This window comes from Sander lucioperca, chromosome 1 (assembly GCF_008315115.2).
Source record: "Sander lucioperca isolate FBNREF2018 chromosome 1, SLUC_FBN_1.2, whole genome shotgun sequence".
NCBI lineage: Eukaryota > Metazoa > Chordata > Actinopteri > Perciformes > Percidae > Sander > Sander lucioperca.
In genome coordinates, this window is record NC_050173.1 from 51,813,408 (window position 1) to 51,839,045 (window position 25,638).

At 40.8% G+C, this 25,638-nt stretch overlaps 1 protein-coding gene and 1 long non-coding RNA gene across 5 annotated transcripts in view; one reads left to right on the forward strand and one right to left on the reverse strand.

Annotated features, from left to right (window-relative positions):
* zgc:66433 (uncharacterized protein LOC321250 homolog) overlaps positions 1–25,638 on the reverse strand; it is a 67,010-nt gene that overhangs the window by 14,330 nt on the left and 27,042 nt on the right. For 3 of the 4 annotated variants that reach the window (XM_031280077.2, XM_031280078.2, XM_031280076.2), the window contains exons 2-9: positions 21,873–21,955; positions 14,871–15,045; positions 12,413–12,539; positions 7,409–7,549; positions 7,244–7,303; positions 3,997–4,152; positions 3,227–3,329; positions 1,323–1,593 (exon numbers count right to left, since the gene is read on the reverse strand). In XM_031280077.2, the coding sequence (XP_031135937.1) occupies positions 1,323–1,593; positions 3,227–3,329; positions 3,997–4,152; positions 7,244–7,303; positions 7,409–7,549; positions 12,413–12,539; positions 14,871–15,045; positions 21,873–21,955 (1,116 nt within the window). The remainder of the gene's footprint in view (positions 1–1,322; positions 1,594–3,226; positions 3,330–3,996; positions 4,153–7,243; positions 7,304–7,408; positions 7,550–12,412; positions 12,540–14,870; positions 15,046–21,872; positions 21,956–25,638) is intronic. The other variant, XM_036005786.1, reaches the window with a different exon arrangement.
* On the forward strand, positions 80–14,713 carry LOC116036530. The gene is made up of 3 exons (XR_004101640.2): positions 80–285; positions 4,890–4,895; positions 14,701–14,713. It is a non-coding gene; the product is annotated as an uncharacterized LOC116036530 (long non-coding RNA).

A 25,638-nucleotide genomic window follows, 5' to 3' on the forward strand; every position in this document is an offset into this window, starting at 1 on the left:
ATATCAACTCAAGCTTTTTACTCAAGTAAAAGTGTAAAAGTACTGGTTTCAAAACTACTTAAAGTATTTGCTTGTGGTACTTGGGTGCGCAGAGCTTGCAGCGCATTCGAAAGGAGTTGTTTTTGCATCCAACCATTTCGAAAAATTCTTCCAGGTACGGCCAGGGATGTAGAAGGGTTGGCTGGTCTTCCTGGCTACCAACCTCCTCGCTGGTGCTTGATTGGGACATTTCGCTCGAGTTCTCTTGAGTCTCTGCCACGGACACCTTCGTACTAGGCTACATACGTCTGCTATTTGTGATTTGTGTCATGTACAGGTGCGATCGATTGCGTACAAACCAATAGGGTGTCGGAATGGTATATGTTTATACGTCTCATCCAACCACAATCAAATTCACTCTATCCGGATGGCGCGATGTATCTGGATAAGGTTGTTTTTTTGTTTTGTTTTTTTGAACGATGACAAGGCCGGAATGAAAACAAGCCGAACTGAAATAGGAGTAACGAGGCTATTTTTAAAATGTAAGGAGTAGAAAGTACAGATAATTGCGTGACAATGTAAGGAGTGGAAGTAAAAAGTCTGCTGTAAAATAATTACTCCAGTAAAGTATAGATACCCAAAATTTAAGTAAGGTAACAAAGTATTTGTACTTCGTTACTTGACACCTCAGCTTTTGATACATCTTTTTAAAGTGGGTAAATAAATCCAAACGCCCCATGACAGATTTATGTTTCACTTTCCATGATCCGGGACCGACGGTCGCCCCACCCCCCATCCCCCACCCACATGATTTGACGATCAGTCGACGATAAGCAAGACTTGACAATTCTGATTCGACTATGGAAATTCTTAGTCGGGGACACCCCTAGAGTGACCTAGCAGAGGATCTCAGGTTTCGTTAAGGCTTGCATGGGGAAAGAAGTTCAGCTATATGTTTTAGAGCTATAAACCCATACAAGCCTTAAAAGTGATCATTCAAATTTTAAAATCCACTCTAAAAACGGACTGGGAGCCAATGGGAGTGATTTTAAAATTGGTGTTGTGTTCTCTCCTGTTGGACCTGGATATAAGTCTGGCTGGGGCATTTTGAATGAGCTGAAGTTTATTGAGGTTTTGTTGTGAGAGATGTGAGAAAAGTGCCCGCAGCAATCTAACCGGGATGAAATGAATGCATGTATGACTGCTTCCAAGTTTTTGGCAGATAGAACCGACCTACTATTTGAAATGTTTCTTATCAAGGGGTCAGATCAATAGAAGGAGAAAAACAAAAACAAGTCAGACTGAGAGGAGGAGAAAACAAGGAGGAAATGATGTCTAATCACCCGGGACTGTCCAGAGAGGAGGCTCTGGAGCTGGGCTTGGAGGAGGCCAGGGGCTGGGCGTCTGGGTGACACAGCTCCGGAGGAGAGGAAGAGTCCGGCCCGGGAGAAGCATCCTGTTCTGCTTCAGACTCGTCCTCTCCCTCCTCCCTCTCCTCCTCATCTCTCACCAGGGAGTGTCTGGAATGCTGTGGCTGCTCCTCCTCCTCCTCTTCTTCTTCCTCTTCTTCCTCCTCCCTATCCACCTTTGGTTTCAGCTCATCAACACTTACAGCTGGACCACAGACAGAAGCAAAGGTCTCAGAGGGCAACCTGATATGATGTCAGTGCCAGCAAAGGGTATGGAAGTCTATGGCTGCCAGATGTTAATCATGAAATAATTTAACCAAATCAAAGATTCATGATTTAATTTGTGTGTGTGCATAATGTATGACACAAATTAAATTAAATTAATATTTTAAAAGTAGCATTTTCATGATCATATTTAAAAAAGGCATCATTTGCTAAGATGGAACAGATTCGTTTTAACAAAAGGAATTCACAAAAATATTTTTTGAAGGTGTGGAAACAATTTTTGATATTGCTTGATGAGACCTAAATGTCTGATTTGTGTGTTTGCTGCTAAATCTGAGCATGCTTTGATCTTGCACTCTGATACTCTGGCAGCACTCCACCTATGTGTAAGGCTGGGTACCAAATTCAATACTTTTCAGGCACCAACCGAATTGCCTCCATAGTATAGAGTATCGAAAAATGCCTCGTCATTCAATACCCAATTTCAATACCTAAGGAGTAAATCTCATCAGCGTTAGTGAGCCAATCAGCACGCAGCATATTCTACCAAGATCTAATAATTTTGGTGATTGGCTGTCTAACGTTACACGTCGTAGAGACACGCAGGAAAAACTCTACGTTACGCACAGTAACATACTAGGAGCTGAAACATAAATAAGATTTGTGCTGTAATGTTGTAATTTCTTTTATTATAATGGATTTTATAAAATTGGTATCAAAAAAAGTAGCATTTAGGAACCGGTATCGAAGTCACGGTATTGGTATTGGTAGCGATATCGAAAGGTTTTGAACGATACCCAGCCCTACCTATGTGTGTGTGTGTGTGTGTGTGTGTGTGTGTGTTTTATTTTGTTTTTTCCTTTTTTTAATTGCTGTCTTGTCTAGTTTACTGTGTGACTGTTACGAGAAAATTTTAAAGTAAAGTTTTTAGTAAAAAAAGAAGAAAATGCATAATTTGCTGAATCTAGTTCAAAATAATAATTTTGAGTGAGTGCACTCACTTAGCATATTACTATCATATTGATAATGAAATTGAATGTGAATTCTTTAAAATTGGTGGACAAAGTACGATTACATTTGAAAACTAAATTACAAACGTTTGCAGTTGAATTTGAATCATGTCCTGATTTGAGCTAATTTCTAATGAAACTGAATATTTTCATAATGGCAGGACTCTCCCAGGCATCTTTTTTTTTTTTTTTTTTTTAATCTCTTAAATTTCTCCCAAGCCAATATAAAAGTGAAAAAGACATTTTATTTTCATTAGAAATCAGGACATACAGTAAATAAAAAAAGAGCAATTGCATTTAAATTTAGGTTGCAAATTTAAAAATGAAAAATACATTTCAGATTAAATTTCTTTTGTCATTATTGCAATGTTATGGTCGGGAGTACACTGAAAAGCATTTGCCAACGGAGCTTTTATTTTAATTATAAATTTGGGAGTAATTATGCATTTTCATATATTTCATTTGCAAACTGAAATGGAATATGGAATTTCTATTTGACTAAATGATTTCATATTGGGCAGTGAGAGACTTCCATACGAGCAGAGTCCTTGATTTAAAAGGCAAAAAAAAGTTAAATCAAGCAGAAAAAAAAAGTTAACTTACCTTCTGATGTCTTCTGTTGTTCCAGCTCCTCAGAAGCTTCTGTTATGGAGGTGTTCAGCGTCTCCTCCACCACAGAGTCTCCCTCTGCCTTCATCTCCAGCCTCTGCATGGACAGGAGACATTAGTGATTACATCATCATTCTCAATGACCACTGTGATGGTCATGGTGACAGTTAGATAGTCCGGTTAAGTGCCAGTGAGCAGAACACCGGTTCTATGGCTGACCCTATCGTCATTTATAACTAGCATGTTATGACTGGCTGAACTGGATATGTCACTCAATGCTTCAACTTCCTTAAAAAGAAGTCCAATGGGGCAAGGGACATGAGCAGTCAATCTACCTTATTTTGGAAGAGAAAACCAAGGCGAACAGAGGAATTATTAACCAAATTTTGGAGAGTAAGATAAGATAGGATACAACTTTATTGTCTGTTTGCACAGAAATCTTTCTTGCATCGCATAAAAAATGTATGATAAGCAGAAGAAACTATAGCCAAAACTATGAAAACAGGACCCAAGTTGTAATAAACCAGAATGATCATTTAAAGCACATATAATGGGGGTGCCCTGTAGCTCACTTGGTAGAGCGTGCGGCCAATATACCTAGTCTTTACCGCAGTGGCCACCGGTTCAACTCGAACCCATGGCACTTTGCTGCATGTCATCCCCCTCTCTCTCCCACTTCCCTATCTTAATCTGTCCTGTTAAATAAAGGCAATAAGAGTACACATGCTCATGTTAGTGTGTTTGTATGCGTCTGAATGTCTTACACAGACAGGTTTCCTCCTGTTGCAGGCTTTGTGTCTCAGGCCCAGCTTGTGTTTGGCAGCAGAGTTATCCAGACAGCCGAAGGGACTGGCCGGCAGACTGAAGTCCCCTGGGACCACCAGTGGGCTCAGCGCTCCGCTGGAGGCAGCGCAGGACAACTGGGAAGACAAGGGGACGGAGCTTCACAAATAACGTATTAACAGGGGAAATTCATCTCAGGCATTTGAGAACACAAGTAAAGTTGATTGTGATAAAAGGTGGTTTTTCCCTTAAAAAATGAAGGCAGCAGATAAAAAAGTGAATAGAGCAACACCAGCAGAGAGAGAGAGAGAGGGAGGGAGTCCAGCTGTATAAATATTAGCTGTCCTTATCTGCAGGACCAACACTTTCTCTGTCCTCACTGGAGAAGTATCCCTCTCTATCCTCTGACAGATTGACATAAACATCTTAAAGAGGTTTTTACCTTTTCCCATCCATTATCCTTAAGAAAAAACCCTAACAGAGTACAAATTATTTACAGTTGGATATGTCAACACACACTTGGACTAACTAAAGGAGTACAGTGGCAGTTTTCAGGTGACAGAATTCATTTCTATTTTCTACTAAAAAACTTTCCACGTTGAGGTCTGTGACTTGTTTACAGAAAGATACACTGATGACTCATTTTTGATGCTTTGAGCACCAGTTGTTTCGGGTTGGTGGCAGCAGTTCAGAGATGAAAATCTCCGAACATCAGCAAATGAAACCAAAACTATTTGCGTGGCTAGATCCCACCAGAGGTCATATGATATGTTTTTATTATTTGGTTGAACTGACCGTTTGTCTGATTTTGAGCAAAAATCATAACTACACTGAGTTATTGTGTGACAGTTAGAGGCATGTGATCCAATTCTAGATTTCTGTTTATGGAGTTTTCAGGTCTCTGTGTATGTGTTGCGTGTGTGTTTGAGTGAGTGAGAGAGAGAGCGAGAGAGAGAGAGAGAGAGAGGGAGAGAGGTGGGTTGAGGCAGAATTGAAATGCTATAACTACGAGCAGACACGGTGACTGCCAGAGAAACCATTGGAATGCACTCTGAACACACACACACACACACACCCTGAGGTCCATCTTTGAGCATCACACACAAAGCACATGACAGCTATTTACTGTGCGACAGATGCATTTATCTTTGTGCATTTACTGTCTGAATCAGAGCTGCAGGAGATCGTTAAATCCTCAGGTGGACACACAAAATCTGACTTAAGAAGCCTCTACACTTTAAATTACACCAAATTCAAATCATCATCAAATGATCTGGCTCTTTAACTGCTAAATGCTCCACTATGTTCTCCAGCTATAGACGGTAGACGATAGTGTACAGTGTGTTTATCAGAGCTTCTTCACAGAACACAGCTGCTGGCTGCGGCTGAAAACAACACTGATAAGAGCTGCGTGAGTGAACCAGAACAGTGAAGTTGTGGGCCGGAAATTAAAAAAAAACTGAAAGGCACTACAACAGGACAGAGTCTGATTGTAATTCTCTGGGGGTTCATGTCATGAGAAACAACTTTCATTGCACATAATTCATATAAAAAATATTCATTAGTGCAGCTTTAACATGCAGAGTTAAAACTTAAGCCTGCACTCTTTCTATTTACAGTAAATATGAAGGCAGACTGACCCAGACCCAAGTACCCAGACTGATTTTAGACTGATATAGACATGTTGTCTAGCTCAATAGCATTTAGCCCTGCAATGAAATCCAAGTTCATTTTCAGAATTTAAAAAATCTAAACATTCTGTATCTCCATGAAGTCTGTCGGGAGTTCTCAGAGAGTTGGTCAAGCTCAAGCTCAAGCTCCACTTTGACTGCAATTCATAAGTCACTGCAGTCCTCCTTGACCACATTCCTGTGTGGAATGCACTTTAAAAAGGGATATTTTCAGGTTTTTTTGTGTGCATGTCTTTGTAGTGGGCCATTTGTGGGTTTTTTCAGTGGGAAAATAACCCCTTCTGAAATTGCTAAAACGGCACTATCATTAAATGCTCATTTGTCATACTTTGCTGACTGTGCTTTTTGCCCAGCGAGACTAAATGGATAGAGGTTTTTTTTTTTAGGACATTCGCCTTATCACCAATTGGCAGTGTGCAGCTGAAAAGAAGTTACTACAGTGAATTGTTTTAACTGACAGTGCCATCAGGGAGCATTTGGGGCATACCAAGGGGCATTAGTTGAACTACAAACACATACAGTACAGTGTAGCTCAGCAGACAATTAGAGAATACACAGGGAGAAAGATAGGAATAAGAAAGAATGGGGTTTAAGAGACTGAGGGAAGACGTTCAATTTGCACGAAGTTAGTTGTGTTTCTGTGATTAGATTGGACCATCAGATGTTTTTTACCATCAGTCACATGTGGAGAAATGTCACACTCACACAGCCTGAAGGTTCCTCTATATAAGGTCCTTTTATTAGGCACATTATCATACCATGAGATGACTTAAATGGCTGTTTGGCTGGTGACGGGGGAAATCCTTCACTATGTTCTGTGGAGGCTATTTGTTTTATAACAGTACCACGTATTGGAGTTTAGAAGTGGATTTAGCCTTTTGTGTCTCCAGAAGGAGCTGTGTGAAGTCTAATAAATTAGCTCAAGTGATGTCACTTGAGTCAGGGTCGGTCGAGTACGAAGACCACAAGTTTGAAAATGACAATGTCTGACATTTATTGAGTATGAGTGCTCTCTGAAGTGTTTGTTTAGGGTGGAAAAGCACATAAGAAGCTGGCTCCAGACTAGTTTGATGATAGTCAGACAGATTATTTTAAGAGGATGGAAGAATGCAAGGGGGCCATCAATCCAGGAGTGGGCTTGTGAGATGCCTAATGTGGCGGCGTTTGAAAAAATGTCATATAAACGGTTTGCCAGATTGGATGTCTACACTAGAAAATGGGGAAAGTACCTGAGCTTTCTGGAGGGCTCCTAGGAAGCTTTGTGCTGGGGAGAGACGTGTATGATGGGCTTATGGTGTTGTCATTTATACATATGTTTATTTGTTTTATGGTTTATTGTCTATTTTATTTTAATTTTGTTGAATGGTCTGCAATACTGTAGTTACTGTGTCATCTTTTCTTGATTTTTGTCTGGGTGGGTGGTGATGACAAGGGGGGGGAGGGGGGATATTGGTTCATGTTGTGAGTTGTATGTTTTGTATATGGTTAAAAAATCTAATTAAAAATTGTTAATCACAAAAATAAAGTGTTTGTTTACCTGGTCGTCGTCACTCTCTGTTCCCTCCAGACTGATGGAGCTGTTCCTCTGAGCCTGATTCTGAGATGCAGAGAGAGGAGAAAGAATGAGAGTGTTAGCAGTGCTGTTTGCAAATAGCATTCAGGTGGACTACAGAGTGGGACATCACTCAATAATATGTGTTACCATGGCCGTGTGAAGTGTCGTGTATTCAGGTGGACTACAGGGCAGGCCGTCATCCTCGGACACGGTTCCGGCATCATCCGTTTTCTTCACACACATGAGGGACGGAGGAGAGCCCAGTCTGATGGCCTGCTTCAGCTGGAGCTGCAGAGGAAAAAAAACAAATTTGTGTTTATATGTGTGTGTCCTCTACTGTATGTCCAAAACCAACCAGTTTCTCACTCCGAACTTGTAAAATATGGACGTTTGGGCTAGGGATGTCCAGATCCGATCACGTGATCGGAAATCGGGCCCGATCACGTGGTTTCAGACTCGATCGGAATCTGACGTTACCTTCCGATCAGGACTCGGATATATATGTATATATATTCTCATTATTTTTTAACACATCTATAGTTATGCGGTGGCACAGAGTTAGACCCTTTTGACTCCAGACAGAAACAGCAACACGTGCGGCATGACATCACTTTGTTGCAGAGACGCTATTGGTTAAATGCCGGCAAAGTAGAACACGGAAGCGCGAGTATGTCTGCGGTCTGGAGGTATTATAAAGTTGAATTATTATAGAAGTATCGGATCGGGACTCGGTATCGGTAGATACTCAAAATCAAATGACTCGGACTCGAGGGCAAAAAAACCTGATCGGTACATCCCTAGTTTGGGCAATGGCTGTCAGCGTCAGAAACGAAGCAAGTAGTATTAAAGCCCGAAAATTCGCATAGGGAGGTTGGTTGGGGGGGTGGATGGGTCAAACAACACAGGACTTTCACCCAGGAGACCAGGGATCGTGTCCCGTGTGTCATGTTTCCTAAACCCAACCGTCGCTTTCTTCTTTTCCTAAACCCAACTGTCCCGTTCTTCTTTTCCTAAACCCAACCGATCCGTTCTTCTTTTCCTAAACCCAACCGATCCGTTCTTCTTTTCCTAAACCCAACCGATCCGTTCTTCTTTTCCTAAACCCAACTGTCCCGTTCTTCTTTTCCTAAACCCAACCGATCCGTTCTTCTTTTCCTAAACCCAACCGTCCTGTTCTTCTTTTCCTAAACCCAACTATCCCGTTCTTGTCCTGCGTGTCATGGAAACGTACCTTTTTATAAGCCCACCCACGACCTTTTCCTTAACCTAACTGCGTCAAAAGTGACGCCAATAGTCCCGACCCAGCGCGTTTAGATAAAGCGCGTTTAGATCTGACGCTAAAGGACACTTTTAGCGTCAATAACAAAGCCAAAGGCACCTGACCAAGCGTCTGTATTTTATGCGATGGGTGTGAGAATGTGTTGCCAAAACCACAGACTGAATAAAGTATGGATGTAGTCTCTGTCATGTCCCCTATAGGTTTCTGAAGAGCCAAAATGAAGCTCAAAGTGGGCGGCTCCTGGTGGCTCTTTAATAATAAATAATTTTTAAACTACGTACTTCATTTGTAAAGTAACTAGTAACTAAAGCTGTCAGATGAATGAATGTAGTGGAGTAAAAAGTAGAATATTTCTCTTTGAAATGTAGCGGAGTAGAAGTAGAATGTGGCATGAAAACAAATGACTCAAGTAAAGTACAAGTACCTCAACATTTGTACTTAAGTAAATGTACTCAGTTACGTTTCACCACTGGTACTCACGTCCTGTGATGGCAGCCCACCTGCTACTCAAAGCGACACACCCTTAATTATGCATACCCCCCCCCATAGTTGTTATGAAGGGGGAACTGAGCTATTAGAGACCAAAACCCCATTTTTTTGTAGCAGGCTGTAAACTTCTTTATTTCTGCTGTTTTTTAACATGGGGTTCTATGGGGATAAAATGTCTGTCGAGTGTATAATGAGAATTTTATATATTTTATATATAAAAAACTATCAATATAATTTGATTGTCAGTTCTAGCTCGGAGGAAGTTTCCCGAATCAAACGGAGTTTAGAATGCCAACACAAAGAAAGCGGAAGGTGACGGACATCTGGCCGAAAATAAGGGACATCCAGCAGAACCTCCGGAACAATCCCGTAAATTAAATGTTGTCGATATAGACTACTTCTGCATTGGCTATATTTTTTTAGCACCGGAGGTCGCCGCTTGTTTAAAACACGTGAATCAGAATCAAAAACCTGGAAACAATGCCGCACTTGTAGATAATACAGCAGGAATGAAGGTGTTTTCCAGGTGTATGTGTGTTTAGAGATGGAGAAGAGCCAACTACTAGTGTAGAGTATGATTAACAGAGACTGATTGTGTGTGTGTGTGTGTGTGTGTGTGTGTGTGTGTGTGTGTGTGCGTGTGTATTGTGCAGGTATCACAGAAACTCAAACTAACAGACTTGTTATCTGCCTGTTACCTGTGTTGCCCTGCAAAAGTCACTCAAGGACTAAGGTGCAAAGCAAACACTGGACAATACAGCTTTTCTTTAGCCGTGCTGGACACAGGTACACACCAAGACCTTGACATCAAGACACGAACGCTGGAGTTTTCAATGTTGATATTTAAATATTGTTACAGTAACTCTAACACACTGAGAAACAGAGAGGAGCTCCAACTAAAAAAAGACATAGGAATAGCTTATCTCACCATTAGCAGTTGTGTTAGGAAGCTCAACTTGCTAGCACAAACATTTCGGTTTATTACTAAATGAGTATAAAACAGTACAAAATGTTGTTGTCTAGACATATATCTTCGTATTGCTGTTGTGTTATAACTTCACATGAATGAGACTTAATTCGAGAAAAAAAAGCATTAGTTGTGACCTCCAAAAACTAGCAAACAACAACGTTAGCATTTTGAAAAAAATTGTGAAAAGGTGGCGTTTACTCTTTTCTTATTTCTCATCTTTCTTTTTTGTTTTTTTTGTGTTCTGCCCAATTTATGTCAAATGATTTTGTTTAGTGAATATTAATATCACAACTGTTACAGGACGTGCTAGCAAAGTCTGATTCTGTTAGCTACCATTGAGGATACCATTATGGGACCATCAGAATGATATCCTGGCACTGTGGACAGGGCTCTGAAGTAGTATTTTGCAGGGAGATAAATTACAGAAAATAGAATGTAACAGTTAATAAATATATTAAATGTTAAGAAAAAAATATTTCAAATACAGTATAATACAGATGTTTGGTAGCAAGTCAAACATATCTTACAGGGGTGGATTTGGAATACAGTAATTACCTCCACTGTATGGCCTTGTTTGGGATATCTACAAACTGACACCAACATTATATTAACCCTCCTGTTGCCTTCGGGTCAAATTTGACCCATTTTCAAAAAGTTTCTACATCAAAAATGTGGGTTTCTTTCAACCAAATTGTCAAAGAAAATAACGCGGATGGTTCCATACAACGCTCTTCACAAGTAAGTATATGCTCTTCATTGAATTTAGGTGTTTTATACTATTTTATAGCATTATACTATTTTATAGAGTGACAAAAACGGAAAAAAAAGACAAGTGTCGAAAACGAAAAAAGAAACGTTGACATTTTTTTTTTTTTTATTTAAACGACGGGAAGACAACACAAGGGTTAAGTCACTGACCACCATGTCATATGCACTTTACAGTGTTGCACTGTGCATTATGGTCTAATAACAATGCACCTTGTAAAATATTGATCCCTACATAGTGTGTTTATATTTGGCTCTAGAGCCGCCTCATTCTGCTTATCAAACAGGCAGCTCAACGTGAGGATTAAAGTGCTCATATTATGCTCATTTTCAGGTTCATAATTGTATTTAGAGGTTATACCAGAATAGCTTTATGTAGTTTAATTTTCAGAAAACACCATATATTTGTTGTACTGCACATTGCTGCAGCTCCTCTTTTCACCCTGTGTGATGAGCTCTCTGTTTTAGCTACAGAGTGAGGCATCTCACTTCTGTTCCATCTTTGTTGGAAGTCGCACACGCGCAGTAAGTACTGCTAGCTTGTCAGCTGCAGAGTATGAGGGAGTGCCATGCTAGCAGCTAGGCGAGCATTATAACGTGTGTTACAAAGTGACGCATGTTCGTCACGGAAGTAAAGGCTGGACTACAATAGAGCTGTTTGGAGCAGTTTGTGAACAGTGTTTTCTGTTGGAGATGGTAAGTCCCTTTGGGGTGGACTTTGGGCTTTTTCACTTTGTAAACCTATAACGTGCACAAAAAAGATATATAACACAATAAAGGAAAGGGGAAAAGCCAAAAAGCATAATATGGGCACTTTAAGGTAAGTAAATCTCCATCAGATTGTTTTCCAAAGTAAAGTCAGTTTATGCAAATCAGTGTACCTTCAAGGTTTTATTTCGAGCTAATCTAAATACTTGTGCAGTTTTGCTTGTGAAATTGTTTTATAAATGATTGTTATCACCCGTGTCTTTCTGTCTGCTGGCCTCCCGTACACACTGTGTGACTGCCGTCTCATCTGCAAACAGACCCAAACTAAACACTTTCTCTGTGTTGTAGCTACAGCCCAAAGTTAGCAAACCCCCCCTAAGATGGTGTTTAATTCTCACTCCCCTGTAGGATCGCTCAGTGGAGCAGTTTAAGGTCAGTCCGTCTGTCTGGGTCTCTCGTCTTCCCATTTTAGCCTGTTGTTGTGACAGACATTTGTTCTGTCTGTCTGCTTTTCTTTTCATCAACCACTCCTTCATGTTGCTTTGACAGACGCTTTCATTTTAACCTCCCTTTGTGATACGCATCAGCTCGGCCCGTCTGACTAAATATAGAAAGTAAACATAGAGCAGATCAGCTGGTACCGCTCTGTCTCTCTCTATCAACTCCTTTATTGATAAATACTGCTTATGACAGCTGAGAACAGTACAGGGTCATAGACACTCTCACTCCCAAACACGCAGACAGTGATTCTTTATTTGTCTATTATTCGTCATTAACCTGCAGTCAAAGGCTCTTTTCTCTTGCCCGTCTCCACAGGCAGGTCAAAGGTCAGGGACACTTTTTATTTCTCCAGGAAAAGACAGAGATACTGAAACTAGGCTTTTCTGGTTAACCAGTATCTCAAACCAAAAAACCAGGGAGGCTGTTAATGTCTATTTACCTGTAGTGATTTCACTTTCCCGTGAATGCTGTCCTGAGATGCCCCCAGAGCCTCGTTGGCCTCCGACAAGTCCGAAACAAAGACAGAGTCGTGGGACAAGGCCTTGCTGCCCAGGCTGATCTTTGACCTTTGGGGAAACAGGAAGAAGAAGAAATAAACAAAGCAGAAAGTGCTGTTTCACAGATTCGAAAACATAATAAACAGAATAAAGAGAACTGGATGTTGGGAGTCGCCGATGGGTCAGTAGATTTTAAAACATTGTTTTTTTTTTACCCTATATTATTATTCTCTTCTTTTGTCAAAGAAAATCATTTAAAATAAATCAATAATATCTTATTATGTTCTTTTTTGTCCAACCACTTTGTACCGTATTCCCTAATGATTATAAGGGGAAAGTTCAATAAAATTGGAGCAGATACAGTATATCCTGTGACAACGAGGAAAAGTCCAGAGTAGACGAGGCAGGAAGTGGCACAGCCTAGGAAAACAAAGGAAATTAGGACTGTCCACAGGAAGACACATTCCATTACTTGTTATGAAAACAGGAAGCCACGAGCACCAGCTGAGGGAGAACAGGAGATGGATGTTAAAACATGATCTTCCTTTCTTAAATTATCTCTATCCTTTTCACACAAGAGAAGATTGCCTAAATAGACAAGGGGAACACCAACAAGTTGGGTAGACACATAAAACTTGGGCTGCAGGACAATGACACATTGCATCTACTGTCTGTGTTTTGTTGATGAACCCGTTAAAAATGCGTGCGGTGTAAAATAAGTGGTGGCTGAATAAAACACTGGAACATTTGAGCATATCTTTGAAAAAAAAAAAAACAAGTTGACATTGCTTGAACTGAATGCATATTTCATTGGGATGGGTCATCTCACCTTAAAGGAACACGCCGACTTATTGGGACTTTGTCTTATTCCCCGTATCCCCCAGAGTTAGATAAGTCCATACATACCCTTCTCATCTCCTTGCGTGTCGTAACTCTGTCTGACGCACCTACCGCTAGCCTAGCTTAGCACAGATCCTGGAGGTAACTGGCTCCATCTAGCCTACTGCTCCCAGTAAGTGACAAAATAACGCCAACATGTTCCTATTTACATGTTGTGATTTGTATAGTCACAGCATGTACAAATAACAAGGTCACATGAGACACAGCCATCTTCTAACTGTATACATACTGGGAACTATATTCTCAGAAGGCGAAGCACTGCTACTTGGGCGGAGTGATTACGCAACACCTGAAAAGCACCGTTGTTACTCTCTGCTCCTCACCACGGGGCTTCTCAGGTGCTGTGAGCAAATCACTCCGCCCAAGTAGCAGAAGTTGCAGTGCTTCGCCTTCTGAGAATATAGTTCCCAGTTTGTATACAGTTAGAAGATGGCTGTGTCTCATGTGACCTTGTTATTTGTACTGTTACAATACAAATCACAACATGTAAATAGGAAAATGTTGACGTTATTTTGTCACTTATTGGGAGCAGTAGGCTAGCTGGAGCCAGTTACCTCCAGGATCTGTGCTAAGCTAGGCTAGCGGTGGGTGCGTCAGACAGAGTTACGACACGCACGGAGATGAGAAGGGTATGTATGGACTTATCTAACTCTGGGGGATACGGGGAATAAGACAAAGTCCCAATAAGTCGGTGTGTTCCTTTAATGATCTGCCAACCCACCAAAATATATTTAATTAGCTTCGGTTTTAGTGTACCATGATGCACTAAACGCCTTTTTAAAAGGCTTTTGACACAAATACAATTATGAAGGAAACACTAATCGTGTGCTGCATGTACAGTAAAAACTACTGTGGTGGAAGAAATTGGAGTAGTCTGGAATGACTTGACTTAGAGAAAATATGATGAGGACAGTTCAAAGTCCAAACAGAAAGAATTAGATGAGGCATTCTGTTAACCTTCTCTAACAAATATAAAGCTTAATGTGAAGCAAAATGGGTGAGATTGCAGATTTGAGACGCAAAGTGTAGCACTTAAATCAAACATTTCCCAAATAAACCACATAGAAGTTTTTTTTAGTCTAGTTGACAGGCCCTTAGAATACATGTGTATGTAACTGTGTTGATGTTTCAGTAAAAGTGTTGCCATTAACTCGTGTTTTTGTGTATGTATGTGTGTGTGTGGGCTTGTTTAACTATATTCGTGGGGTCCAAACACCGGGAGTCCAGTATACTTGTGGGGTCCCGACAGCTTTGTGGGGCCAAAATGCTGGACCCCACAACTTTAAAGGGCTGTTTGAGGGTTAAGACTTGGTTTTAGGATTAGGGTTAGAATTAGGTTATGGTTAGGGTTAGGGTAAGGGTTAAGATTAGGCATTTAGTTGTGATGGTTAAGGTTAGGGTAAGGGGCTAGGGAATGCATTATGTCAATGACGGGTCCCCACAAAGATAGTGCCACAAACCTGTGTCTGTGTGTGTGTGTGTGTGTGTTTGTGATCTTACCCAGAGCCCTTATCCTTCTCTGATCGAGTGAGCGTGTTATTTTCGGATGTTTTGCTGACATTGTCACTTGATTGGCTGGCTTTAAGCCCTGCATCTGCTCCTGCGGCTGGCGGCTCCTTTCTCTTCTTCCTGGCAAAGAATTTCTTAAATGTCTGGAACTTGGACTTCTTCTTTCCTGTGAAGACAATTGAGAAAAGAGAGAAAATTAAAGAAAACTGGTTGAAACCCCGTTACAGTTACCTTTTCCTCTTTACAACTAACTGCACAGTGATATGTTAACGAGACAATTACCCACACAGCATCTTTACACATAGCCCTCATCTGGACTCTACATTGAGCAATTAGCTCTGTGTTGGCTGTAAAGCCCTAGGTAGGCATCCCTGAAGATACTACACACCAAGACTGATGTGTGTTTACACAGAGACGTACATAAAGACAGATTCCCACACACACACACCTCTGCTTGTAAACCCTCCCCCCCAGTGAGTCCACCTCCATTAGCACTGCAGTGGAAAAACTCAACAACTTTTTTATAACTCCTTAAACAGCTACAAAGTGCTTTCACTGCGTTCAGTCAGCAAGGCGCTCATCTAGAACCTGAAATGCCTACTGGTCCTCTCTCTGTCTCACATTCAACAGGCTGTCTTAACATTTAGTCTTCTATTCAACTCAAATAGTCAGTATAAAGAAAAATGTCCTTATAATTGTGTTTTAATAACAAGACTAAGGCCACGTCAGACCAACTTGTGCTCTGCATGTAAAAACGCAGCCTCTTCATTTATTGGAATGAAAGCAGTCCGGTAGCACAGCGGGGCTGTGGCAAAACAAAACCCGCAGCAACGCAACTCTACATCATCTGGCAAGACACTGTGGTGGCCAATCAAAAACATGCAAGAAAGCAGTACTTCTAAACCACTGTGCACTGTTTTGGCGTCCATGCTAGCAGCTCTGTGACGCTGTTTTTAAGCACAATCTTGCTGTTCTTGAGCTTAATGCTAACATCAGCATGCTAAAATTCACACAGTGACAATGCTAACATGATGCTAACTGATGATTAGCAGGATGATGTTTGCCATGTTAAACATCTTAGTTTATCAGTTCAGCACTTTAACATTTGCTAATTAGATTAAAATGCAAAGTCCAGCTGAGTCATTAGTGTAGTAGGTATTGTAGCAACAAAAAGGTTTGACCTGCTGGTGGCGCTAGAGGGACAAGTCAAGGGATCACCAAAGTCAGCTGGATTCATCCTCTGGAGGCCATGAATGTCTGAACAAAATGTCATGGCAATCCCTCCAATAGTTACTGATATATTGCAGTCCGGACCAAAGTGGTTGGACCAACTGGCCAACCAATATAGCCATCATTTGGGTCACGCCATGCCAAGCAGACAGAGGGAAACATAGGCAGAAGGAACTGTGAACAAAGAAGGAGCAGTGGAAAAAAACAAACAACTGTGATCTAACTATTTTGAGAATTCACGTCCCTGAGCCACAAAAATGCTTTAGAAGAGACTTAAAAAAGACACACATTCTTTATAAACTAGCTGTGTCATTCCTGTCTTTCTCCTGGTGGGGAATCCTTGAGCATTCCTTCCTTTCTCTAAAAATACACTTTCTGGTTAGAACTAAATTACAGTGAAATATGTTTGGAATCTCAACCTGGAACCAGTGCAAAGAGATTTTTGGGTCATACACTAAATAACATGTCACAAAAAGATTGAGCTTATTTATTTTTACATTAAAGATTTTACATGTTGTATCATACATACATGTACAAGCATCTTTTTAAGATCTTGGCATATGTTATATGAAAAAACATCACAAAATTAAGTACAAATTTTATTTGTCACAAACTGTCTGCATGAAGGGCTAAATATGGCACCTGTAACATTATTTTGATGAGTTCATCAAACTTCACAGTTTCTGTGAAAAAATGTTGGCTGCAAATTTTCCATTTATTTGCCCGGACCTTTAAGTGAACTGCTATATTTACTTGAGGAGCTTCCAACCAGCTTTTGATGATGCTTCAGAGGCCTTTCTGCACTGCCAAAATGAAAAATCAGGGGGAAACACCAGCCGAAGGTGCCATTTAGTGTACTATTTTAGGCACAATACATTATTAAGTTAAAGGTCTGCACTAAGAGAGCTGACAAAGGCCACTGCTTCAATGGAAGGTCAATATACATTCTCTCAGTTACAAACATGACTACACATACATATTAAAAATAACATCATGGGAATTTCAAGGCAGTCTAAGGTCAATATTAAGGGGAACTGACCTTGGCTTACACAATGAGAAGATGGTAACCTCGACAGGGAAACAATGCCATGGACAGAGTGAGAAAGAGGAGAAGGAGAGGGAAACTAAAACCTCTCTACATTGTTTTTGGGTCTGGACATGTACAGTACATTGTCAGGGGAGCTGGAGTAAAACGCGCTATTTGTATTTATGAGCCAGTGATGGAGTACTCGAGTCCTGGACTTAGGACACAAGTCCGACTCTAGTCGCTATTCTCTGGACTCGTGACACGACTTGGATTCGCACACTGATGACTTTGACTCAAGGATTTATGAAAGCGGACTTGAGCATTCATTAAATAGGACTCGGAAGTTTCTAACTACTTCATGTGTAACAGGCAGTGATGGAGTACTTGAGTCCTGGACTCGGACTCAAGTCTGACTCAAGTCCTTATTCTCTGGATTCTGGACTCGACTTAAACTTGTACACTGATGACTTGGACTTGGATTTGAGGATTTATGAAATCGGACTTGAGCATCATGAAATAGGACTCAGGAGTTCCTGACTACTTTTATGTGTAATAGGCAGTGATTGAGTACTCAAGTCCAACTCAATTTGCTATTCACTGGACTCGTGACTTGACTTGGACTCGTGCACTGATGACTTGGACCCAAGGATTTATGAAGTCGGACTTGAGCATTCATGAAACAGGACTCAGGTGTTTCTGACTACTTTTATGTGTAACAGGCAGTGATGGAGTATTCTAGTCGCTATTCTCTGGACTCGGACTCGAGTCCGACTCAAGTAGCTATTCCCTGGACTCTGGACTCGTGACTCGATTCGGGCTCAAACTCAGGTAATGGTGACTCGACACTGACTCTTCTTTGGTGACTCAGACTTGGACTCTGACTCTAACACTGGGGACTCGAGACTTGACTCGGACTCGACAGTTGGTGACTCGACTACAATACTATTATGAGCTGTTTGCCTAATAATACAGATTCTAAGAGCACATTTTTTTTACTTTGTGAAGCATTTCATTGTCCATTCACTGCAAGGAGAAGATGATAAAGGACATTTGGGGAGATGAAGAAGGCTCTGCAGTGTATTCGTATGTATATCTAAGAGAACAGGTTGATGTCACTATAAAATTATAGCTCGCAATTATTGTATCGCTAAGTTTTGTGCTTATTTAAGTCCTGCAATAATAGATTTTCACTGAAGTGACAGAATTAAAAGAGGACCTAGTTTAGATGTAGTGTAAAGCTCAGACATGAAAGACTGTTTCCACTTTGTTGCACTGTCTAATAATCCCCAGTGCCTCAGCTAAAATTCCTGCTGTGGCTTCACCCACATCCACACACACACCCACACACACACACACACACCTCCCTGACCTCCCAATGCACGTCTTCCTTGTTCCCATTATATCAGCAGCATGTGTGATATCCATCTGTATAGACAGTGTGCATCTGGGTTTTGTGTATGTGTGTGTGAGAGAGATGATGCTAGCTTTCTCTGTTCCTTCATTTCCTGCCAAGAGCAGCGAGGAGATCTAGATTGTTAAAGCTGGCCTGATCTTCTCTGCTGTGTCTGTGTACATAATAGCATTGCTGATATGATATAGACTTTCATACAGTACTAGTACTACCCACCCATTCTGACACAAATATAGTTTATTGTCATCCTAGGTAAAAGCAGCAGTTCCTGAGAAACTATTTTGACCTTATAGCACAATGCAGAGCTTCACAAATTAAAATCTACCACTTTGCGGATGTTCCTACTAAGTGAGACCATAGACTGTATAAAAGAAGTGGACGTAGCCACTGTTACGTCACTCACTGGTTTGTCTTTTGAAGCCTTAAGTTTGGGATCTTGGCCCTCGCCATCTTGTTTTGTTGGAACAGGCAGTGACCAGAGAATGGAGCTGGGGAGGAGTGCTAAGCCGCTCTGCGCTAAAAGGGAAGCTTTGCTGATTTTCAACCAGCTGACACGTGTCACCCGGCTAACTATCTAGCTTGGTTAGCAAGTTGCAACTGAAAGCTGAAGAAGACATATTCAGGTGTCCAAAATATGACTATTATTGTTAACTGAAAACACACTGCAAGATGGTCAACGCTCAAAGACAAAAACATGGAAACAAGTTTATGGCTATTTAAATGTACACAGTGCCATGGATACACATTGCTAAGCCTTTGTCCTGATCGGCAGGTCATCATGTAGTCACGCCCCAAAGCTTCCTGTGCTTTATCGCCTATTTTAAAATAAATGCGACCATAGTTTACAAAATGAGCATCATGCTTCACTGATGAAGGCTTGAAAGTAGTATTCTCGCATGTCCAGACCTTCCTCCACAGCGCTGCGAAGGAAGGTCTGGCTAGTCCACACAGCATTCCGGGATGAGAGAATTAAACCATTTCTTTAAACCAATCACAATTGGACAGAGCAATGGTGCCTCTGCAAAATAGCCTCGGGAAGGAACTTGTTTTGGTGGAACATGTGTACGTTCAAAGGTTATTTTAGTCGTGCAACAGAAAACTCAGATTGGACAGATAGTCTAGCTAGCTGTCTGGATTTACCCTGCAGAGATCTGAGGAGCAGTTAACCAAAGTCCACCGGAGTTTAGAATGCCAACACAAAGAAAGACTATTAAGCCTTTGACCTGATCGGCAGGTCATCATGTAGCCACACCCTTAAGAAACCCCTGCTTTATCGTCTATTTTAAAATAAATGGGACCATAAATTTACTAAATGAACATCATGCTTTATTGACGAAGACTTGAAAGTAGTGATTGAGGCCATACACTTGTTAGTTTGGTAGGGTCATTATCTCACAGAATTCTAAGCAAGTGGACTTCTTTTTGCAACTAGTGGAGTGGCCCCATTGCTGGCCATTAGATAGAATGCAGGTTTAAGACATTTCAGCATTGGCTTCACTTTTCAGACCCGAAAGCTCCTTCCACCTTTTTTTAAACTGTCTATGAGTAAGATCCCCGATATTTGCAAAATGTACACAAATTGGGTCCTGGTCACAGAATATAAGGAGAGTGTATTTGGCAGACATGGAGGACTCGAGTCACATGACTCGAGTCCCAATTTTTAGGACTTGAGACTTGCTTGATAAACATTCATAATAGACTCAACTTGACTTTGACTTGATATTCATGACTTGAGACTTGACTTAGACTTGAGTCAAATGACTTGAAATGAGTTGACTTTCTGTTTAATAAATATATATTTTTTCCCTCTGATATTGAGGAGGAGTTAACTTTACGATTTTAGTGCTGTTGCATGTGGGGGAACCTGTTGATATAATGTTGCGGCACGCGGCAGCAGACCTGCAGTAAACGAGACTGGCTACAGCTAGTAACTTAACGTCATGGATCCCTCTGCACCGAAAATAATAAAGTTTGGATATAAGGATTACACATCTGACCAGGCAAAGAAGAAACGAACGGCAGTTTGCAAGGTCTGCAGTACAAAAATGTCCGACGTCAACCACCACCACGTAGAATTTAATCAGACACTTCAAATCGGGAGAGATTCGGGTTCCAGTCTCCATATTCAGCTGAACCACTATTTGGACGTTTGTGATGGACAGAACTCCCTTCAGTTTTGGGCCATGAATAAGCACACCCTCCCCTCTTTGTTCAAGGTGGCGGTAAGAGCGAATAAAACTAGGCACACACATACATACATACATACACACACAACACAAACTGCACTCTCTTTCTTTCTCTCTCTCTCTCTCTCTCTCTCTCTCTCTCTCTCACACACACACACACACACACACACACACACACACACACACACACACACACACACACACACACACACACACACACACACACACACACACACATACACACATTCACTCACCAATATTGAACAAATATGTATGTTCAGTTATTGTTGGCCTAATATCAATTTTAGTCTGTGCTTTTATCTGTATAAATTTAAACTGTTCAGATGTATATGGCTTTGACGCAATGTCTTTTGAATATTGAGTAGGAAAAAATGCAAATAAAACTCCAGCAGTTCATAACCACTGTCTTTGGCTTGTTTAAAAATGGAAACTTTTGTATGACTTGACTTGTGAGTTGCTTGACCAATGCTATGACTTGACTTGCTTGATTTTCACAAAAAAATTTACTTAGACTTGCTTGAGACTTGAAAGTTAAGACTTGAGACTTGCTTGTGACTTGCCCATGTGTGACTTACTCCCATCTCTGGTATTTGGATTCAGAAGACTTTCATGTACTGCTAGAATATTTGAACTTAAACACACAAACTTGCCCGTGCATCATAAGCAGATAGATCCATGTCACTGAAAATACTAGTTAATCTAGTCTTGGGTGTCTCAAATGTTAGAAATTCAAACGCTGCAAATGTTTTTTGTTAATAATCTGCCGTTTTGTTTTAACAACATGAATAAATTACAAATTCTGCACATCATGGCTGTGGTCACATTGGCCACAGAATATTCGTGAATATACGAATGAAAAGCTGGGGCGTGTGAAGGTGATCGAGGTTCTAATGACGATCCAAATTAGCTGGTCTCAGTGTCAATTAATCATGCAATTTCTTATCAGTGGAAAGTGAGATTAGTTGACAATTCTATAAATGTAACCACAAAAAAAGCCAGATTGTAGCAAAAAAAGGAAAGGGCTAGAAACATGTGAAATGAAGATATGTTACTTTGTTATAATAACATAGAGAGTGGCTTTCTTCACTTTTTAAATGAACATTTAATCAAATTGTTACCTGAGCACTCTTCTACGACATCAGCAGACTCCTGATTGGCCATCACATCTGGAGCTCCCGATGCCATGGCAGCGCTGTCACTGCTGTGAGACAGGGAGAGAGATAGATGAGCAAAACTGTTCCTCAATAAAAAACATTTGTGCAATAATGTAATGATAACATGACTAATTGGATTGATTTACACAGTTCAGCAGAACACTGAAAAATTCCAAAAAAGCTCAAGGTGAGGGAAGATTCTCATGCTTGCCTGACAATAATGCATACAACCAATTTTTTTTAGCAGGAAATAGTTTTTTTCTTCCATGACACCTTTTGTAGCTGTATTAATCCCTCGCTGGATTACATAGTGATTAAAGTCCCGTTTGAGAGTGTCGTGACTGCCAGTGAAAGTGGCTTGGCACGTGTAACCTGAAATCACACAGGACTGCACAGGCTTATTTAAAAGATTACCAGGTGCTTCCCAGTTACGGCAGCTATTAGCACTTTTTTTTCAAGCAATGTGATAATAGAAACCTAAAAATCTGCAAACAATTTATAAATACATGATGGTACCCATAGAACCCATTTTCATTTAGATATCTGGAGGTGAGAGGTCAAGGGACCCCTTTGAAACATTGCCATGCCAGTTTTTCCCTCTCCAAAATTTTGCGTAACTTTGGAGTGTTAGTTTCATATTACACCAATATATAACTTCACTGTAGCTTTAAAACCGACCAAGCTTAAAGCCTATGAAAGACAGTAAGTCGGCCTTAAAGATCCAGGGCTTTTGAGAAAACATTCAGCCCCAGAAGCCACCCACCCCCCACCCCCCTCTGCCTGTAACAAGCCACTGCCTTATACAATCATACATTGATCCATTTCTTCACTCCTTAAAAGTTAAACAGTGTAGTGTTTCTTAAATTGTTGAGACAATCTTCAATTTGCTTATTTAAACTTAAGCTGTTAAGGTATGTTACACTTCAGTCTGATCTAAATGCATCTCCAGTCCAATCCTTTGCTACAATCCAAACAGTCTCAACTGAGGCATCTCAGCTGTTTCCAGTGTTCTGCTCTGCCATCCACTTCAGTCAGCTGAAAACGTTCACGTCTTAGCACCAGCAGATGCCCAGCAACCCCCGACACAAACTCAAACAGACCTGAAATCCCATTACAAACTGATATCTTGTTATTGCTCGGACTGTGAGGCAGCATGGAGCTCATTACTCTGCTAAGTGAACCTCTACTGTACGAGAGAACAGTATCAGAGGCCAGTGTTGGAAACATTTCAAAATGATAATAACATTTTAGTTTTATAAGTCATCATAATCACAAACCCCCCAGTTTTAAGTGTCTGCCTTGTCCAGCAGACAGGAAGTTGGAGGCCATGTGATAGATCAGCGCCGGCACGATGAACCAGTTAGCCGCTCTCTCACACAGAGGGATGATTAATTCACCAAGTTTTACATGACCTCGGGTCTCAAATCTAGTTAGCTATGCACGTTATATACTAGACTTCCTGTGCAGTTTGGCAGGAAGCTGAGTCAATACTGATTTCAGTAAATGTACATCTGAGAATAACTGTGACTATGTCAGCATACATTTGGTGCAGTCATTTTCACAGAATTTATGGACGTCATGAGAATAGGGAGGGGAGGGGAGATATGAGAATGTTTTCTTAGGCCAAACTTTTCATTTACAACATACGTAAATAAGCTTGAAACCATCCAGCCTCCAAAACAGCTGTGATGGGCTACTACAAGGCAAAACAGATGGGAGCGTATCTATGTTCTCAGGGTCCTATGTTCATCAGCTCAATATCTTATTAATATGACATATTAAGGAGAACCTTCAAAGGGTTTTATGTTCTCAGCAATGTTTTTCCCTAGGTCAAAACGTCAATGTATGTTTCACTGGGTCAATATGTTGAACACATGGGCTGTAACTAACAATTATTTTCATTGTCGATTGATCGATTGTTTGGTCTATTGAATATCATAAAATGTTGAAAAATGTCGATCAGTGTTTCCCAAAGCCCAAGATGTCATCCTCAAATGTCTTGTCTTGTCCACAACTCAAAGATATTCAGTTTACTGTCACAGAGGAATGAAGAAACTAGAAAAAATAACATGAGAATTGTCTTTAACTCAAACCGATTAATAGATAAATAGTTGGATATTAATTCAATAGTTGACAACTAATCGATTAATCTTTGCAGCTCTAATTACCCACATAGTTTACTGCCTACGTATGTTACAGTGGCGGATCTAGAACATTTTACATGGTGTGGCAAAGGGGTAGCGAGAGATCTTGGCAGGGTGGCAGGGGAAGACGGTACATGGGAACCCCCATATGATGTTCGGGGGCAGCTCGGTTGCTCCGATGCAGGGCCACCACACCGCAGCAGACTCGCTGTCTGCGAGCCAGACTGTGCGAACGCCGCTCTGCACGTTTGACGCAGGGGCGTAGCTAAGTATTTGAGGGGCAGGGGGCTAAGATTACATCTACAATTATTATTTATTATTAATTAATATAACTTAATTGTTTGTTTCAATGTTTTAAGAAGCTTGTGGACATAGTAGCAGTTTGTTTTTACAAGCACAATTTTTTGAACACCAAAGTTAGGGGGGCAGCTGGGGGGGGCAAGGCCCTACAGTGGGGGGGGCAGCTGCCCCCCCTTGCCCCCTTGTAGATCCGCCCCTGGTATGTTATCTGCTTGAAACCCTCAAATTTGCCGACAGTTTTCTTGACTTTGACTTTGGACATCGATATCTTCACAGTGGATGAACAGATTTTTAAGATATCCCTTACCAATCTCTTACAATGTTTTGTATTGTTTATATCCTGGGCGTATGGCTCTGGGAACATGAATGACAGGAATGACAACGTATGTGCAATACAGCAACTAAACGAAAGCCTGCCTTATTGTCACTGGTCTGGGTGACAGTACAAGTGTAGGAGAGATTAAAATGATGATGCTGCTTGAGGAAAAGTCAGAGGATCAACAAAGGTAATGCAATTCATCCTGAAGGGAACATGAATGTCTGATTTTTTTTAAAACCTCAAATAATAACATCATAGTGGCGCTAGAGGTAAAGTCAGGGGATCGCTAAAGACATTTGGATTAATCCTGTGGGAACCATGAATGTCTGCACAAAAATGTCATAGCAATTCATCCAATAGTTGTTGAGATATTTCCAAAGTGGTGAACAGATCGACCGACTCAACATTTTCACGTTTTCTAAAAACACCCATTGGTTATACCAGTGACACAAAATGACTAAGCTCTAGTGCTAACATTCCAATTGTATGCCTCACAAGTCGCATGCTTAACTGTAAGCCAAAGCGGATGAGAAGTTCTCAAAGTACTATGGATAAAATCGTCTCTTCTGAGCATCCACGTCAACAGACCCGTCTCCATGACATCAGAGCAAACTCCATCCGCTGATGAAGACCATGTCATATGGTTAACAGCTCCAGAAAAAGCTAATAAGTCAACCTTGAGTTGGAATCATATTAGCATAACAATAAATATGTTTAAATATGGTAGAGAAATAATTGTCATTTCTTCAATTCCTTTAGAAAGTTTACAAGAAAACCATGTTGGCTCTGAGTGTGAACAGGCTCTTTCTCTCCATTAAGGAAGCGGCTGGAGAGCTTCTTGTCAACTGTGTTTACAGTGAGTTTGTGTTATAGAAACAGATGGAACATTCCAGAGGGTTTGTTGACGTGCTGAGAGGCTTTCGTCAGTATTACCATTATGCAGCCATTAGCTATTATCATCAACTCA